This window comes from Lupinus angustifolius, chromosome LG08, assembly GCF_001865875.1.
Source record: "Lupinus angustifolius cultivar Tanjil chromosome LG08, LupAngTanjil_v1.0, whole genome shotgun sequence".
NCBI classification, from domain to species: Eukaryota; Viridiplantae; Streptophyta; class Magnoliopsida; order Fabales; family Fabaceae; genus Lupinus; species Lupinus angustifolius.
The window spans coordinates 21605004-21624608 of NC_032016.1; the positions used below are offsets into that span (position 1 = coordinate 21605004).

Below are 19605 nucleotides of genomic sequence, written 5' to 3' on the forward strand. Positions count from 1 at the left end.
CCATCACTGTTCATCTCACACAATCATTTTACAATTACGCTCTTGACCCCACACGTGCTAAAACAAGCTCCTATTGGTCTGTCACGTAGTCTTGTTAGGTTGGTACCTTTACGAAATTGTAGATAAGAGTTCCACGATTAAATTGTGCTTATAAAGTTAAAGATAATAATTAATGTTTTAAAATTGAGAAATGTAGTACTTTCAATCCACCTCAATTTAATTGAAAGTATATTGATTAATGATATTGTTAGAATTATTATTATTAATTCGATAATATTTATATTTCTTAGCGTTTTTTCGATTTTAATATCATAATCCATTTTCATTTTCATACTGTGGGAGAAGAAGAAAGAAAGAGGAAGAGAAAAAAATAGGTGAGATCTTGTTAAACAAGGAAACCCTAGTTTTGTTCTATTTTGGGATTTTGTAAATCTTCCCATTAATTCAGCTCCAACCTGCTACTGTTACAATAAGGAATCGTTCCTCATTGCTTCAATCACACAAGGTCTGTTTCAATTTCGATTTTCCATTTCTTAATTCATGTCCCCTTTCTGTATTATTAGTTTGGATAAGCATAAAACTGTCTTTTTTAATCGAGTTTTATTGTCATTGATCTCTTTGTAATGAGAATCGCTGGAGTTTTGTAGATTCATATGCTCATTATGATATAGCCCTTGTTGGTTGGGTCAAGGAATTGGGGCTTTTGCATACTCTGTTTAAGATTGGAATGTTTCATACCCGATTATTACCGTGTGTGTGTATGTGTGATGTATTTGCATTTTGGTAAACTGGTAATTGTTTTAGTGTGCACGATTATCACTTCATGACTCTTGTTCTAACATGATTATGTTTGAGTGTGTGTATGTGTGTGTGTTTGTAGGTTGTCAGTTTGGTTGGTTTTGTCTGTTCAATAACGAATGGGTTTGTGTTTGTTGTTATCCTTGTCATTTTTGTAGAGTGGAGGAGTTCTGTGGGATTGTATTTTAGGAAGACGCAAAGATGATGTCCAGATCGTATACAAATCTTTTAGATTTGGCTTCCGGGAATTTCCCGGATATGGGGAATCAGCCTAAGGAAAGGAGGAGGATGCCGAGAGTTATGACTGTTCCTGGGATTATCTCAGAACTGGATGATGATCAGGCAGTTAGTGTTTCTTCTGATAATCCATCAACAATTTCTACCGATCGAATGATCATTGTCGCAAACCAGCTACCTTTGAAAGCAAAGCGTAGGGAGGACAATAAAGGGTGGAGTTTCAGTTGGAATGAGGATTCACTGCTTTTACAGCTTAAGGATGGACTTCCAGACGAGATGGAAGTTTTGTATGTAGGGTCTCTGCGTGTTGATATTGACCCAGCTGAACAGGATGATGTGTCACAATATTTGTTGGACAAATTCAAGTGTGTCCCTACTTTTCTACCCCCGGATGTTTTGGAGAAATTTTATGATGGCTTCTGTAAAAGGCAGTTATGGCCACTTTTTCATTATATGTTACCATTTACAACAAATAAAAGCCACCGTTTTGATCGCTCTTTGTGGGAAGCCTATGTGCTGGCAAATAAGCTTTTCTTTCAAAAGGTGGTTGAAATAATAAACCCAGAGGATGATTATATTTGGGTTCATGATTATCATTTGATGGTGCTACCAACCTTTATAAGAAGGCGCTTTAACAGGGTTAAAATGGGATTTTTCTTGCATAGCCCCTTTCCATCATCAGAGATATACAGGACTCTTCCTGTTAGGGAAGAGATACTGAAAGCTTTACTTAACTCTGATATCATTGGATTCCATACCTTTGACTATGCTCGTCATTTCCTTTCCTGTTGCAGTCGTATGTTGGGTTTGGAGTACCAGTCAAAGAGGGGCTATTTAGGATTGGAATATTATGGAAGGACTATCAGTATTAAGATTATGCCTGTTGGGATTCACATGGGTCGAATTGAATCTGTTATGAGAATGGCTGATGAGGAGTCCAAGGCAAGGGAGATCAAACAACAATTTGAAGGAAAAACCATTTTGCTTGGTGTTGACGATATGGACATTTTTAAAGGCATAAATTTGAAGATTTTGGCTATGGAGCAGATGCTCAGACAACACCCAAAATGGCAAGGAAGAGCTGTTCTCATCCAGATAGTTAACCCTGCCAGGGGTAAAGGGATACATGTAGAGGAGATACATGCTGAAATACAAGAAAGCTGCGGCAGGATCAACAGAGTATTTGGGCGGCCTGGTTATGAACCTATTGTTTTTATTGATAGATCGGTTTCAATTGCTGAAAAAGTTGCATATTACAGCATGGCTGAGTGTGTTATCGTCACGGCCGTAAGGGATGGAATGAACCTAACTCCTTATGAATATATTGCTTGTAGACAGGGAATATCTGGTTCTGAATCATGTTCCAATGTCAGCAGTCCAAAGAAGAGTATGTTAGTAATATCTGAGTTTATTGGATGTTCTCCATCACTTAGTGGCGCTATCCGAGTCAATCCATGGAATGTTGAAGCAACTGCAGAGGCAATGAATGAGGCCATATCAATGAGTGAAGGAGAGAAACAGTTACGTCATGAAAAGCATTACCGATATGTCAGCACTCATGATGTGGCTTACTGGTCTCGTAGTTTCTTGCAAGACATGGAGAGGGCTTGCACAGACCTTCTAAGGAAAAGATGTTGGGGAATAGGTCTAAGCTTTGGATTTAGGGTTGTGGCACTTGACCCTAATTTTAAAAAGCTCTCAATTGATACTATGGTTACAGCTTACATGAGGGCAAGGAGTAGGGCCATTTTGTTGGACTATGATGGTACTGTGATGCCACAGAACTCCATCAATAAAAGTCCTAGCAAGGAGGTCATCTCTCTTTTGAAAACACTATGTGCAGACCCCAAAAATGTAGTTTTCATTGTTAGTGGAAGGGGGAGGGGTAGTTTAAGCGATTGGTTTACACCCTGCAGAAAGCTTGGAATTGCTGCAGAACATGGGTACTTCATGAGGTCTGATCTATTTCTCTTGCTTTGTATCTCTCTCTTTCTTGGACATGTCATCTGTCTATGTATTTATTGTTTTGCTTGGTGTCAGTTGTTCAAATATTACTTACTGCACGGGTCATATGAGAGATATACTTTAGGCACCTTCATGAAATGAACTTATGTTATAGGGTTACAGAGGCCAATTTCTTTTTGCCCAAGTTTGACTAGGACCCCTTAGGTTGGAATCAGAGTGCTTTTCATATCAAATTTGATATGTAATCTAATTTGAAATCCTTTTGTCTCTGTTTTTGCAAACATGGTTTCTTTGTTTTTAAGTCATCCTACTCTAGTTTAAACCAGTACTTAGAAAAGCAACATTTGCATTTGGTAGTCACCCAAGGATGGAACTCTTTTGAATGATATTATATTGCTAGAAATGTTTTCCACTACCTCGTCTATGTATGTGTCTGCTGATTATTCTAATCTGGAACTATATTGGAGAATAAGTTCAGTGTAGGCATTTTAAGTTGAAAATTGGTATGGTGGGCATTCTTGTCATTGGCATTTTGCAATTTGCTCATATGTAGTTTCTCATATGCATCTCCCGATTTCATGCCTTAATTTTGTCATGTGTTCATTGCTATTCTAATCTGGCAATTTTATAAGTTTTGGGTATTTTTCAGATGGTCACAGAGTGAAGATTGGGAAATTTGTGGCAAGAGCACCGAATTTGGATGGATGCAGATTGCTGAACCTGTGATGAAATTGTATACAGAGGCAACTGATGGTTCCGGCATTGAGAAAAAGGAAAGTGCTTTGGTCTGGCAATATCGGGATGCAGACCTTGGTTTTGGATCTGCTCAGGCTAAGGAAATGTTAGATCATCTAGAAAGTGTTTTAGCCAATGAACCTGTTTCTGCCAAGAGTGGCCAGTTCATTGTTGAAGTGAAGCCCCAGGTGTGTATACTTCTCTAAATGTATTTTTTTGGAAAGAGAATGGAATAATATAGCCTTTGTTACAACCTATGAATATGATAATCTCCTTTCAAAAGTGGCATATATAAGCTTTTATGTTTTATATATTTTAGTTGCCTGCTGAATTCTATTTTATCTGATCCAGTGATCCTTCTGCGGTCATATAAGTGATTGGGTGTTATTTACTTCTACCATAAAATGCTTTATTCAAATAACTAAGGCAAGTACAATCATAAGGTGATAAGGGTTGGAAATTGGAATAGTCCCAAACTATAGGGTATGTCATAATTTCTTGTTACAACAAGCAGAAGTAAATCTGACACCATTTGCCTGTCTGCATTTTTCAGGATGTGAGCAAAGGCTTAGTTGCTGAAAAGATATTTTCATCAATGGTTGAGAAAGGGAATCAAGCAGACTTTGTGCTGTGTGTTGGTGATGATAGATCAGATGAAGATATGTTTGAAGTAATTAGTAGTGCAGTCTCAAGAAATATTCTTTCTTCAAATGCTTCTGTTTTTGCTTGCACAGTTGGACAAAAACCAAGCAAAGCCAAGTATTATCTGGATGATACATTTGAAGTAATAAACATGCTACAATCTTTGGCTGAAGAATCAGATTCTTCACCACCATGCATAGAAGAAGAAACTGGAGGTTCCTCTCTAAGGCAAATGTGAATGATAGGGTCTCTCCTGATTCAGATGATTTGTTTAATTGGAATGTAAAACTCATGGTGGTAACAAGATTGGGCTGTTTAAGGGGTATGTTTTTCATATATATTTTTTCCATCTTTCTTTTATATATTACATATTTTTGGCAGAGAATACCTTTATTAGTTTTTGTTCTTGTCCTTGATAATTTTAGTTCTGATGGAGGAGGAAGATGTTAAATTTGTTTTTTATATATATTTTATATATAACAATGGAAGAAGAAAAATGTATCTCTTGTTTGTCTCTACCAATGTTTCCAAAAACAGCATACATTGTTTGTAGGATATAGAGAATTTTGAATTTTGGTTAAAGATTAATTTATTAGGGAAAATGAGAAGCAAGAAGATAACAAATCCCCTTGAATGCTGTCCTATTATTTTTTAAGATATTTTTCCCAATAATCGGTTTACGCCCAACTTAAGTTAGTTATACTCAATTTATCCACTGATTTTTTTTTTTAAATCTAACAATCAAATGAGTGAAACTTAAAAACTATCAAAGATTTCTCTTTCATCATTTATTTCACTCAATCATTTGGTCCATTGGATTTAAGAAAATCAATGAATGAGATTGCGTGTAACTAGTGTAAACGAATCTCTCCTCATATATATATATAGAGCGACTCATGTGTGAACAATGCACTACTGTGAAAATGAGAACAATTAATATGGATAATTAAATTTTATTTGGATGGTCAAGATTAAAAAATGTATGTACATGACTATCGTGGACCAATAATTAACTTTTAATCCCAAGTATCTATGATTGATTATAAGAGTCAGATTTAGTGTTTTTTTTATATGAGAACTAACACATTGACCTAACAATGATGGGAATTAGCATCAATAAAATGACAAGTTGGAATGTTTGAGGCAACCCCATTTAGTAATTGAAAGAAGGGTTGAAGGTTTTTACGTCCATTTAGGCAACTTATAGTTTTAGAGAACGGATTGAGATTTCTTTACTATATTTGATGAGTACATTTTAAATGGATACTTTTCACAAAATTGTTCATGAAGGATGAGACTAGTCCTAGAGATTATAATGATGTATCACATAGTTTTTTGTAATGGAAAAAAATAGAAATTTCTTCATGGGTTTCTGCACCATCGTTTATGTAATTCCTTCTGTTTCTAGGAAATTAGGCATAGATTTAAGAGAAATTATTGCATCATTCGAGAGTATTTATATTCAAGTCATTGATTACACATTAATTAATGAATTAAAATAATTTCAATTTTTAAAATCCGTCTTTGATAAGATTGGTTAGTAATTTAATAGAATACTTGCATTGTTAGTTGAGGAAGAAAAACTAATGTAATTTGCCAACCTCTTGGTTAGATCCTGCCCTATCATGCCTTTTCTCATGGGCCGGACTACACTCCATTAATGAAGAGGGGAGTGTAATTTTTCCTTTAGTTTTAAGGATAAATTTATCTTATTATAATAAACATAAAGATATAAATGTAATTGCAAATAACATTTTCTTTGTTTTTTAACATCACTTCCCTCTCCAATATTGGGGATAGTCTCATTCTTTTCTCATGTATTTCCACTAATATTAGTGCTCTTTGGTCTTCTCTTGTTGTTGAAGTGAATTTTATCATTTTATGCACTTCAAGAGCAAGAGCAAAAATTTTGTAAGAATTTATATTTATGTATTGTTAGTGTAAATATTTATATAAAATTATTATACTATTTATCATTTATTTGGATTTTTTGAAAAGTCAATGATAATTAATTACGAATAACGGATGATGCAGTGACAATATAGATGTATATTTTTTTTCTCATAATGTAATTGATTGTAATGAGAATAAAATATCTGCTCATACTAGGAGATAACTTATATCCTCTCGCCAATAAAAGTATGACGTGTCTACTTTTAAAATATATATATATATATATATATATATATATATATATATTTTTGTAGAAAAACAATTGGATATGACATATGTCATGATTTCAGTTGTTAAAGGAGATAACTTATCTTTTCATACTAGAATAAATTTTATTCTCAATTTGAATATTATTTGTTATAGCCAAAATATAAATGCCATAGTTTTTAAAATTTTGGCGTATAATGTTGGGTTTAATGTGAATTTTAATGCATCATTTTTTATAAAAAAATGAGAGTGAAGAAGAAATTTGGGAAACTATTATTAAAATAAATGGAGATGAAATGTCCGTAATTCTATTTCCGAATTAGAAAGTAATACTTAATTAAAAATAAAAATTATAAAAATATAAACTAATATTTCCATATTACATGTTCAACTTTAATGGACTAGAGGCATAAAAATATGATTTTTTGGATATTGGATACCAGATCTTTATGTCATCAGAATGATTAAATGAAATCTTGATAATTTCATTTTAAATTTTGGGTTATTCTCTAAGTCTAATATTCTTATAATTATTCTTAAGATTAATTATTAAAAGAAATATGTTTACACGCATCACAGGTACTACCTCTCTAGCTTCTTAATGGCTATTTTTAAAGGTTATATCTCATCAATTAAGAAATATAATTAATATATTTATTATATTAAATTTATATCTTGATTTTATAAAGGAATACAAATTCTTTATTAAGTCTGTTTTTAACAATAGATGAATTCATATTTTCATTTTTAGAAAACTGAATAGTAATATAACTCTAATTAGATAATTAATATATGAATATGGAAAGATAGTACACTTTATAAAGAATGTCATTAAGAATATAGTCTATGATTTAAAATATAAGTATTTTCCACACAATAATGTTGGGTAAAATCAATGGTATAAAACTCAGCTTGGATTGGCCAGTCCAACCGGTTCAACCGTGAACCAGACATAAAATCAGTCTGAGCCTATCGTCTAACTGATTTTGCATAAAAGTGGATTGACTAGATTCGACTGGGTCGATTTAAGCCTAAAACCAGTGACTCGAATGGCCAACCGGTTGGACCGAGTCAATCAAAAATTAATTTTTTTCAAAGCAATCAAAACGATGTCATTTTTAGATTAAAAAATCAAATTTTTATACCTTATATATAGCTATGTTTGTCATTTGTTAATTTATATAGGAAAACTTTCGTTGTTTAACTTATTGTTCGTTTTTTGCAATTAAAGCATAACACATATGTTATTTGACAATGTTTTCAACTTATTTATCATATTACATAGTAGTTAAATCTTTATTTAATTATGTCTGATAATATTTTTAAATTTGAAGTATAAAGTTATTAAGCAATGTTAGATAATATTGTGATTTTTTTAGAATTTTTAATGTAAATCGAGTCAACCGGTCTAACCATTGACTCACTGGTCCAACCATTGACCCACTAGACCTACCCAATGACTTATTGACTTAAGTAATTGACTGATCCGAGTTTAATATCAATGAGTAATACCATGATGAGCATCAAAGATCTCTTTACAAAGTATTTAAAACAATTGTATTTTCAAGTATCCAATCTAGAAATATGCTGTTATACTCAGAGCAATTCCAAGTAGCTGATGTTCGTTTTTATGGTATTAATTAATATAAATTTTCAAATAAATTTTACATATATTTACTATAAATTTATATTTATTTGAAGTCAAAAGTCAAAAGTCGGATATGTAATTAAAGTAGATAACACGACATATTGACCAAAGTATCAATATAATAATAATATAATCAAATATGTAATACTCACCACAAAAATAAACGACATAGAGAAAATCATGAATACACTAATATTTTTTGACATTATGGCTATTTACTTATTAATTATCAAATAAAAACTAATATAGATGAATTATATATGATATACTGATACTTTAAAATTTTAAATATTTAGTACACTATTCTTATATAAATTTTATACTTATCCACAAAACAACATTTTCCATATATAAGTAAAGAATAATTATACTTATATTCTCTGAACTTCAGTGAAATTATATAAATAACCTTTCTTTTTTAAATCTATACAAACCATTCTAATTATATATATATATATATATATCTATATATATATATTACACTAATTATCCTTTTAAGAGAGAAAAATGTGATTTCTTAAACAAAAAAACAGTGATGAATGTAATTAAGTTAAACAAAATATGATATATTATGAAGACAAGTCAAAATAGTATAAAAGTCAATATTTATTCATTGTTTTTGGTTCGTTACAAAATGAATAAATAATTATAAAGAGATGTTTAAATCATTGTTATATTATATTGTACTAGCCAAAATAATGAATAGATATGAAATCTTATATTATTTGGATTTGTCTTTACAACATATCATATTTTGTTTAACTTAATTATACTATCAACATTTTTTGTTTAAGAAATTATATTTATCTCTCATACATGGTTAATCAGTGTAATGTATGTATATAATTATGGGTAATTTGTGTAAGTTAAAAAATGGACAAATGATTTATATAATTTTACTAAAATATATGAGTTGTCAGTATAATTTACCCATAAATAAATTATTAGAATAGACAACCATGACAAAAACATGTGAATACATCATTTAGGGATGGCAATAAGTACTCGGGCTCGTGGGTGCCCGCAAAAAATTCTCACAACGGGTCGGGTTTGAGTCCGTATTTTTGGATCCATCAAGATTTTAAGACCCTTGTTGGATGGGTCTGAGCTAGGACAATGAGGTGTCCAGACATACAGTACCTGAACTCACTATTCTTTCCTAAATATATATATATATATACCTATATAGTTGATCCGTAATATTATATTGTTAATTCATAAATGTGATTGTTGTGATGTTATATTGTTAAGTAATAATGTGATATTATGTTATTAGTTGATATGCATAATGCAATAGTTTATTGATTGAACAAATTTTTCTATATCAATTTTAAATCATAATGTTGAAATAGTTAATTTAAAATGTGATCGTGGTTCATAAACATTGATCAGGCACGGAAGGATCCCATTCTCGGAGTTACCGAAGCTTTCCTTGCCGATCAGAGTCCAAGCAAAGTGAATGTCGGAGTGGTGAGTTGTCACTCGATCTTATTTTACCATTTTATTCTAAAAATGAGGTTAAATTAGTCTATAGAAAATGATAGTTAAGTGTTCCGACCACATGTATATGAGTACTATTTTATTCCCTCTCTGGAAGGAATTTTGTTTATTTTCCAATTTTGGGGTCCTGATTTTCGAATTTTATTAGCTAAGGAAAGCGACTTTGAATAAATCTCCAATTTTATTAGCTAAGGAAAGCGACTTTGAATAAATCTCGAATTTTATTAGCTAAGGAAAGCGACTTTGAATAAATCTCCAATTTTATTAGCTAAGGAAAGCGACTTTGAATAAATCTCGAATTATACACTTATTAATTCTTGTTATACGGCATTGGAACGATAATTTTGTGATTTTTCACGGTGCATGATTGTGTAAATTCATTTTCCTTACTTTATTTTATTTTCGAAAAGGGTGCATATCGTGATGATAATGGAAAGCCTGTAGTTCTGGATTGTGTTAGAGAAGCAGAGAAGAGGATTGCAGGAAGCCAATTCATGTAAGTGAAATATACATTTTATTATAATAATGGTTGGCCCGTGAGGGTATATGATAAATGTGTAGACTCATAACTGATGGAGTCTAAATATTTTGTTTAAGAATATAACTTATATCTCTACATAACAAATATTGCGCTATGTTGCAGCCCAGTATATTGGCACCGTGATTCTGTGTCATAATGTGATTTGGTGTTATACTACAACAAATTACACCACTATTATGGTATAATATGATTGTCATGATCACTGCAATTATAATATTGTGGATACATTATGTAATACAGTCTACAGTGTTAATCATTACCTATGTCTAACATATTTAAAAAAGTCAAGGCCTATGTTACCTATTTGATTAATAAGTCTATTCTTCTATAAGGATTTAAATAGTTGAATATGCCTGATTTTAAATAGATGGATTTAATAATAACAATTAAATTATATTTTTATATTGAAATTTAATATATAATATTTATAGAAGTTAAAGTTGTATCATATAATAAAGTTAAATATATAAGTGAGTTTATCATGTCTTGTAGGGGATTTAAACATATTTTTAAAAGCCTTATGCTGACTTATTATATGCCCCCCGTAACCTAGTGTATTTCCATGCCCATATATTAAGGGTGAGTGAGGTTCGATTCTACTTGGTCTCCCGATTTCGTCTAATTATGATTGAATTCGAATATGGTCAGATATCATTGAGTATAGGGCTGAGTTCAATTTTAAAAATTATATCCGATCAATATCTATGACCGAGTGAGAGACAAACATAACTTGACCCGTCTCATGGTCACTTATTATTTACATTTGCTCATATATGTTCAATTGTATACAAAATAATGATATCTCTTTGGTCAAAGTAGAGAATCCATTTTGTTGTAACAATATATCTATTAATATAATTTCATATTTTTAATCATGATTTTTCAATTATTTTTGTTAGTTGTTTTAAGACACTTTTGTATAAATGATGTATTGTCATAATGTGTATATTATTGATTTTCTAATTTTTTCATTATATATATTGTATATGTAAACTATTAACAAAATATTAAACATATCATTTTATATGTCAAGTTACATACTTATATAACAATAATAATAAGTAATATGAAGACGTATATATTATATTTAATTGGTTCTAAGGTTGAATTCGAATTCAATAACTAATGTAGTCGACATTTGGGATAAGGTAGCTTTTTTTATCTAAAATTGAGTTTGGATTCAAAAAATATTCTAATTAACATTTAAAATAGAATAAGGGACAAACTTTACCCGAGTTATGCTCCCTACTATAGACAACCTTATCTTCCTTTGTAGTTGTCTCCAATCCATCTCATTTAAGGTTGAAACAAATTGGAACAATCATAATATAGTTTGACTAAAACAATAAATATCTCATTTAATTGTCATACTAAATGTTTAAATATTTAGAAAAATATTATTGGGTCGATATAAAAATATATAAAACCTTTGATAAAAAGGACTTAAGTGATACCTAACTTTTATTGCCTCTGTTATCAAAAATAATTTTGAGGATGAAATCTACTATCTACATAAGAATGCAATAGACTGGTGCTATTACCATAAAAGATATCTTAAAATTTTGACACTTGACATTTTTAAGGTTAAAATTGTCATTCAAACATAATACTTTTTTGCATTCATTTCAAATTTTGAAACTTGGAGTAGTTTCCTTCCCATTATTATTTTATATGATTTTTTCAGACTCCATTCTCTCTCCAATTTCAATCAGCATTCCTTCTCCTTATTCCTCATTCATTTTTTCATGTCCTTTCTCCCTCTTCATTTTCATTCTCAACCTTCTTTCGCATCTGTTTTTTTTTCCAGACTTCTTTCTTCATCCTTCGTTCTTCACCTTTCCTTCTTCATCCTTCGTTCTTCACCTTTCCTTCTTCATCATAAGCACAGTTTCTTCAATCGCATGTATTATCTCTCTCACTCAACATTCTTTATCATCACATTTTGAGTATGTATGTTATTTTTGTGTTATTGAGAATATTTTTAGTAGATAAAAATTATTTGTTGTTTTTGTAGTAACTTTTACTAAAAAGATAACATTTTTATCTGAAAAGTTAATATTTAGTTTCATTTGATTCTGTTGCAGCAATATCCCAAGGCATGCAACATTTTCTTACTAAATATTTTTTAATAGTTTAATTGCTCTCCTTTAATTACTATGTCCTATTCAACAAACACAATATGACACCTAGATGGAAAACTTGACTCTACTTTGTGGAGAAAGTGTTTTGTAGATAATATCTTGTATAAAATTAGCCCCATTGGAGTCAATTATATTCATCAGGAAAGCCAACTTTATTTTATTCATGATTCAAACATTGTGTGAATCCTCACTTTTGAAGATTTACTAGAAAGGTAAATTTGTTTTGAAGCAACTTTTGAAATTTTTATTTGAATGATTGTTATGGAACAATGGATTGCAATGTCTAACAACTGAAATTATTACCTTGTGCATTTTTATCAATCAAGCTTACTTTGTGTATTTTTATTTGAAAATATGCATGCTTAATATCTAACTTATTTGGTAAAAATGAATCATTTTCAGCATTTTTTATCAATCAAGCTTACTTTGTGCATTTTTAGTTAGACATTACATTTTAATTATCTAAGTACTGAACTTTATTTACTGAATTTCTATGAGTCCTTTTTCGTGCGCATATGCCCCAAGTTTCTATCTTTTCATCTAACTTTCACTCAACATGTTACTTTTTTCCTTATTCTTCTTTAACAGTAAGGTTTAGAAGTAAAAGAAGAGTGACAAAGTGTTATACATAGAAGCTCAAGAGACATAGGAGAAAAATCACCTACCAATGGACCAACTTCAATGGGTGCATCAAAGAGCAAGACACTTTATATTTTTGAAATTGAAGAAGTAGTAGTCCATCCTCCAGTCGCCACACGCCAAAACTATCATCATTGGTACTATCACCGAGCCGTCATAACACTCAGGTTAGTCATTTTGATATAACTATCTTATCATTTTAGAAAAATGATATATCACTTTTAAAATCAACCCATATCATCACTGACACTTTTTCACTAGAAGGTGTGAAAAGAAGATATATGTATATAAATATTTCAGCAATTTAACTTGCTTCAACTTTGCATGCATCTCTATAATTCATTATGGTGGCAACTGTTGTTATTGTTTCGTTTTTCCCTTTATATGTCCCATAATTTGTTTTTTTATTACTCATTTTGTTATAACTATCTTATCATTTTAGATAAAAATGATTTATCTCTTATAAAATCAACTCATAACTTTAAAAGATGACATAATGAGCAGCAATCTAAAATAAAACATAATCATTCAAGAGATATGCTAAAAAAATTCTTATAAATTCATATGCTACTTATAAACGTAATCCCAAAAAAATATAGTGCATAAATAAGTCATTATATTTATATAGAGAATATAGTTGTGATATATTATCCTATACAATTTGAATTTTATTTGTTACGAGTTATTTTAGAGAAATTTTTTGTTGTTTATTAAATGCAAATGGTCAATTAATAATAAATCAAACAATTCATGGAAAGATAGTAATTGCAAATAGTAGATTTATGTTGATGTTTAGTTTAACATCCATGTGAGATTCTTGTGATTAATGAGTGATATATTATCGATAAAGTTGAGTTGTAGTTGTCAATGTATTAGGAGATGTAGGACTTGGATGTTTTTATATCACAAAATAAATTATTTTTTGTTATTGACTTTGGACACAATGGTGAAAATAAGATACGAAATAATGCAAGAATGATTAATAAAGTAAAAGAATCTTTACTTACTAACTAATTTAGAGTGAGTTAGAATAATAAGTTTTAACTGTGTGATATTAAAATTGATGTTAAACCTCACAAAAAATCAATGTAATGTTAATGATCTCAAGTATGTGTTCAAGTTATAAGTGCTTATGTTTTAAACAAAACATGTCTGATAGGGATTTTAATGGATATTCTTGGGCATAACGTATGTCAATGTTTTATATACTAAAGTTGTTATGAGTGTATTTTTATTTATTTTGGAAATAAAAATGTAAAAAAAGTACGCGCATTGAATAAAATAGATATATCAATCACAAGTGCTTCAATTGATTTATTTTTAATTATTATTTTGAAAATAAAACTTAAAAAATTATGCATTTTGTACAAGACATCACTACAATGATGAAAAATTTGTGCAATCTACAACCATACTTGCATCAACAATTGACATTGTTGACAAATCAGTAAATATGTTCCGAGTAAAATTTGATGTGACAAATCATATATATTCTTCGGATGTCTTATTCTATAACTTATTTTATATTGTGTTTCAAAAAAATTTCATAATAATTATTTAATATAACACATTTTCATTTGTTAACAATTCTACTTGAACAATAAAATACATAAAAATCATATTTTATGAGATAACTCATTAACATTTCTATTAACAAATTATTCTGACACTTTTTAATTAAATTTATACAAAATACATTACCACCCGTACGAATGCACGGGTATCCTACTAGTAATTAAATGAAAATAGAATACTTGCATTGTTAGTTGAGGAAGAAAAACTAATGTAATTTGCAAACCTCTTGGTTAGATCCTGCCCCATCATGCCTTTTCTCATGGGTCGGACTACACTCCATTAATGAGGAGGGGAATGTAATTTTTCCTTTAGTTTTAAGGGTAAATTTGTCTTATTATAATAAACATAAGGATATAAATGTAATTGTAAATGACATTTTCTTTGTTTTTTGGCATCACTTCCCTCTCAAATACTGGAGATGAGTCTCATTCTTTTCTCATGTGCTTCCACTAATATTAGTGCGCTTTGGTCTTCTCTTGTTCCTTATTGGTTGAAGTGAATTTTATCAGAGCAAGAGCAAAAATCAGGTAAGAGTGTATATTTATGTATTGTTAGTGTAAATATTTATATAAAATTATTATATAATCTATCATTTATTTAGATTTTTTTGAAAAGTCAATGATAATTAATTATGAATGACGGATGATGTAGTGACAGTATAACTGTATATTTTTTTCTCATAATGTAATTGTAATGAGAATAAAGTATCTTCTCATACCAGGAGATAAGTTATATCCTCTCGTCAATAAAAGTATGACATGTCTACTATTTTTTTTTTAGTTTTTAAAAATATTTTGTAGAAAAACAATTAGATATGATATATGTCATAATTTTAGTTGTTAGAGGAAATAACTTATCTCTTCATAGTATGAGATACTTTATTCTCAATCGTAATATTATTTGTTATACTAAAAATATAAATGCCCATAGTTTTTAAAATTTTGGCATATAATGTTGGGTTTAATGTGAATTTTAAATGCATCATTTTTTATAAAAAAAATAGGAGTGAAGAAGAAATTTGGGAAACTATTATTAAAATAAATGGAGATGAAATGTCCGTAATTCTATTTCCATTGAATTAGAAAATGACACTTAATTAAAAATAAAAGTTATAAAAACATAAACTAATATTTTTATATTATATATTCAACTTTGATGGATTAGAGGCATAAAAATATGATTTTTTTGGATATGGGATACCAGATCTTTATGTCATTAGAATGATTAAATGAAATCTTGATAATTTCATTTTAAATTTTGGGTTATTCTCTAAGTGTAATATTCTTATAATTATTCTTAAGATTAATTATTAAAAGAAATATGTTTACACGCATCAGAGGTACTACCTCTCTAGCTTCTTAATGGCTATTTTTAAAGGTTATATCTCATCAATTAAGAAATATAATTAATTTATTTATTATATTAAATTTATATCTTGATTTTATATTTATTATATTAAATTTCTGCTGCTCTGCAGTGATTAACCCTAGACTAAATTTTTTCTATTTTTCTGTCCCAAGTTTTGCCTAATAATAAACATTTTATTTAATTTTTCATTAATTGTTATATTAAACATTTAAGTATATAGAAAAGTATTATTTGGTTGGTATAAAGATATATAAAACCTTTGATAAAAAGGACTTAAATGATACCCCACTTTTGCTGAATTAGCTTTTATTGCCTTTGTTATCAAAAATAATTTTGAGGTTGAAATAATTAAATGAAGATTGAATTATCAAGGTTTGTTAGAAACTTAGAATAAAATGTTCCATCAGATTTTAGGCGGATGGGGATCCTCTGTCCCAAAAAATTCCTGTTCTCATGTACCAAGCTAATGAAATTTTATAGAATAGCGTACAAATATTAATTTATGTTATTTAAATTTTATTTTTAATCAAATAAAATTCTCTGATTGGATGGGGACACCAAATGGGACAGGTGATCCCTATCCATTTTAGACCTACCTTATGTTGTATCTTGCATGTTATTACGTGACACTTAGATCCTAACTTGCACAAGCTTCCGAGAAACCAGATAATAATATTCTTCAGAAATATGTTTTAATATACTTTTACAATTTACACTATACAATTCCAACTTTAGCTATCATTTTCTTATACTAATTAATTAATCTTGTTCCATTACTGTGCACTAATGCAACTTTTTTACCAGGGAGTATCTTCCTATGGGTGGAAGCATAAAGATGGTAGAAGAGTCACTGAAGCTGGCATATGGAGAGAACTCTGAATTCAATCAAAGATAAAAAAATAGCTGCAGTGCAGGCTTTGTCTGGGACTGGTGCATGTCGACTTTTTGCTGCATTTCAACAGCGTTTTCATCCTAACACCCAAATCTATATACCAGTACCTACCTGGGCCAAGTGAGTATTTAATACAAATCTTCCTTTACATATTTAATGCGGGTGAGTCTCGGCACGATGGTAAGGTCCAAGCTTCTGACCTTATTGTCATAGCTTCAAATCCTAAAAACAGTCTCTCCACTTGTAGGTAAAGGCGGCATATATTTAGCCTTTCTATACCCGGCTATTACATTTGTGTGCCATGAGATTATGATATTTACTTTTAAAATTTCTATTTGCTTCATCTTGGTGTAATATTTATTTCTTATGTGTGGTTTTATAGCCACCATAGCATTTGGAGAGATGCTGGAGTTCCTCTAAAGACATTCCGTTACTATTATCCAGAGTCTAGAGGAATGGATTTTGCAGGACTGATGGAGGACATAAAGGTATGTTTCTCTCATTCCTAACACTTTTCCGAATTGCTTTTGGGTCTGTTTGTGAGTTTGGTTTTGGAGGGGAAGGGAAGGCTTGAGAGTCACCTCACAAGTGTATTTCACGACTCTCAAACTTTTCTCTTCCCTTCGTTTCCCTCTAAGAAACAACTCGTAAATGGACATTAACAGGTCATTTTTTTATCTTTATGTTCGCAATTTTTTGGGGTACTCCTCTTACCTCTTTAAATTGGTATTTCATATTCAGAATGCTCCAGATGGCTCATTCTTTCTGCTCCATGCTTGTGCTCACAATCCTACTGGAGTAGATCCTACTGAAGAACAATGGAGAGAGATCTCTTCCTTGATCAAGGTAATCAATTTATGATAATGGTATATAAAATCGGGGTTTCGATATTCTTGTTTCGGTTCTTGACTCTGGTTCATTGTTGTGATTATTTCCAGTCAAAAGTCCACTTTCCTTTCTTTCACATGGCATATCAAGGTTTCGCCAGCGGCAATCTAGAGCAAGATGCAAAGGCCATAAGCATCTTTCTTGAGGATGGCCATTAATAGGACTTGCTCAGTCATATGCAAAGAATATGGGACTGTATGGCCAAAGAGTAGGATGCCTCAGGTAACTTTATACTCTTAATAACCTTGTCCAGTGGCATTTTCTTTTGGTTTGAGGAAGTGAGAATGTAAGATATATTGGACCTTGATGTTTTTCTTGATACAATGATGTAGAAAACCTGCATTTCAGTTAAAGTATGATACTGATTATATCATGTTAAAATTATCTGTAACTTTGTACTTCATTATCTGAATTTCAACATTCTGAAAGTGAATGTTATGATTATCTATATCTGCAATTCATTGGCTTCAATTTATCTCTACATGGAGCAATGAAATTACAAAAGAGAATCAAATTAATGGAAATAATTAAAACACAAGGAGAACTGAAAGAAGTTTGTGGATATTTGATATTTATTCTAAAAGCCTGTGTATAAAAAATAGGAAAATTTCAAGTTTCAAATCTGCTTTACAGAACTTCTGATCTAGAAATTACATTCTACAAAGAAAAACACTCATACTTTTAAGTTCAATGCAGTGTGCTTTGTGAAGATGCGAAACAAGCCGTGGCTGTAAAAAGCCAGTTGCAGCTAATTTCCAGACCCATGTACAGTAACCCACCTCTTCATGGGGCGCTTATTGTTTCAACCGTCCTTGGTGATCCCGAGTTGAAGAAGTTATGGCTTGAAGAAGTTAAGGTAAAGTGCCACTATTTCTTACGAGTCCCTTCCCCGACTTGCTCTCCACTTCTCTCTCAGCCTTTTCTTTTCCCCTTAAGAACTTCATTGTAAAAACACCATGTGTAATGCTGCAATTGCTTTGATGGAGAAGTAGGATATGTCAAGTATATGTTACTTATTCCAATGTTGATGACTGAGAATATCCTTTTGTTCATGACTCATGAGACAATAGGGCTCTAATTGGAATAAAATGTTTCAAACCACACAATTTCAGCATGCAGTCACATGTCATCAACACAACTGTCACCTGCCTTCAAGAATTCTCACCTTCTAATTACAGTCTTAAATACAAATTTCAAGTTGGTTTAAAATTATAACAATATGAAGATGAACTTACATGATAGTATCTTTAAAGGGTATGGCCGACCGCATCATTGGAATGCGTACCACATTGCGAGAGAACCTAGAAAAGCGAGGGTCACCTTTGCCATGGCAGCACATCACCGATCAGGTACAGTTGAACTTTTCTGAATGCCAAATGTTTCTTAGTGAATTCTATGTTGCACATCTTTTTTCAGGGTATGGTATGCAGCGTAAGTTGTCCAACACTTCTTCGGCCATTGATCATTTTAAACATTTAATGAATGCTTGACAACTTACTATGCCTACCAGGCTACCATAGAAATTCCCCTGTTTCAACTACTCTGTTTTTCTTGGTTGATTTCTCTCATTAGTATTTATTTTGCAGATTGGCATGTTCTGCTATAGTGGAATGACACCGGAACAGGTTGATCGTTTGACAAGCGAGTATCATATTTACTCGTATAAGGTAATAAATGTAATCTTCAGTTTTCATTACGGCCATTTTCTGTAGCGTGTTCTTGAGAGATGGGATTTGGGATTAAGGGAGTTTATTGTTTACTTGCATATATGTGATTATTGCAGTATGGCAGGTATTAATTCAGGCAATGTTGAATACATAGCTGATGCTATCCATGAGGTTACAAAGTCAGCCTAGATTACTCAGTTAGATAAGAT

General features: G+C 30.8%; 2 protein-coding genes across 2 annotated transcripts; both read left to right on the forward strand.

Annotated features, from left to right (window-relative positions):
- LOC109355152 (probable alpha,alpha-trehalose-phosphate synthase [UDP-forming] 7) lies at positions 246-4892 on the forward strand. Its single transcript, XM_019598124.1, has 4 exons — positions 246-505; positions 957-2990; positions 3650-3923; positions 4289-4892. Exons 2-4 carry the CDS (start codon positions 1000-1002, stop codon positions 4613-4615), a joined length of 2592 nt encoding a protein of 863 aa, XP_019453669.1. The 5' UTR covers positions 246-505; positions 957-999; the 3' UTR covers positions 4616-4892.
- On the forward strand, positions 9554-19605 carry LOC109355154 (aspartate aminotransferase, mitochondrial-like; the record flags this gene model as incomplete). The annotated part of the gene is given in 12 exon segments (XM_019598127.1): positions 9554-9655; positions 10096-10181; positions 16754-16832; positions 16834-16961; positions 17224-17329; positions 17583-17687; positions 17780-17882; positions 17885-17951; positions 18426-18585; positions 18983-19078; positions 19316-19396; positions 19513-19605. Coding segments are annotated over 12 exon segments (1128 nt in total), but the record flags the coding sequence as incomplete, so codon positions are not given.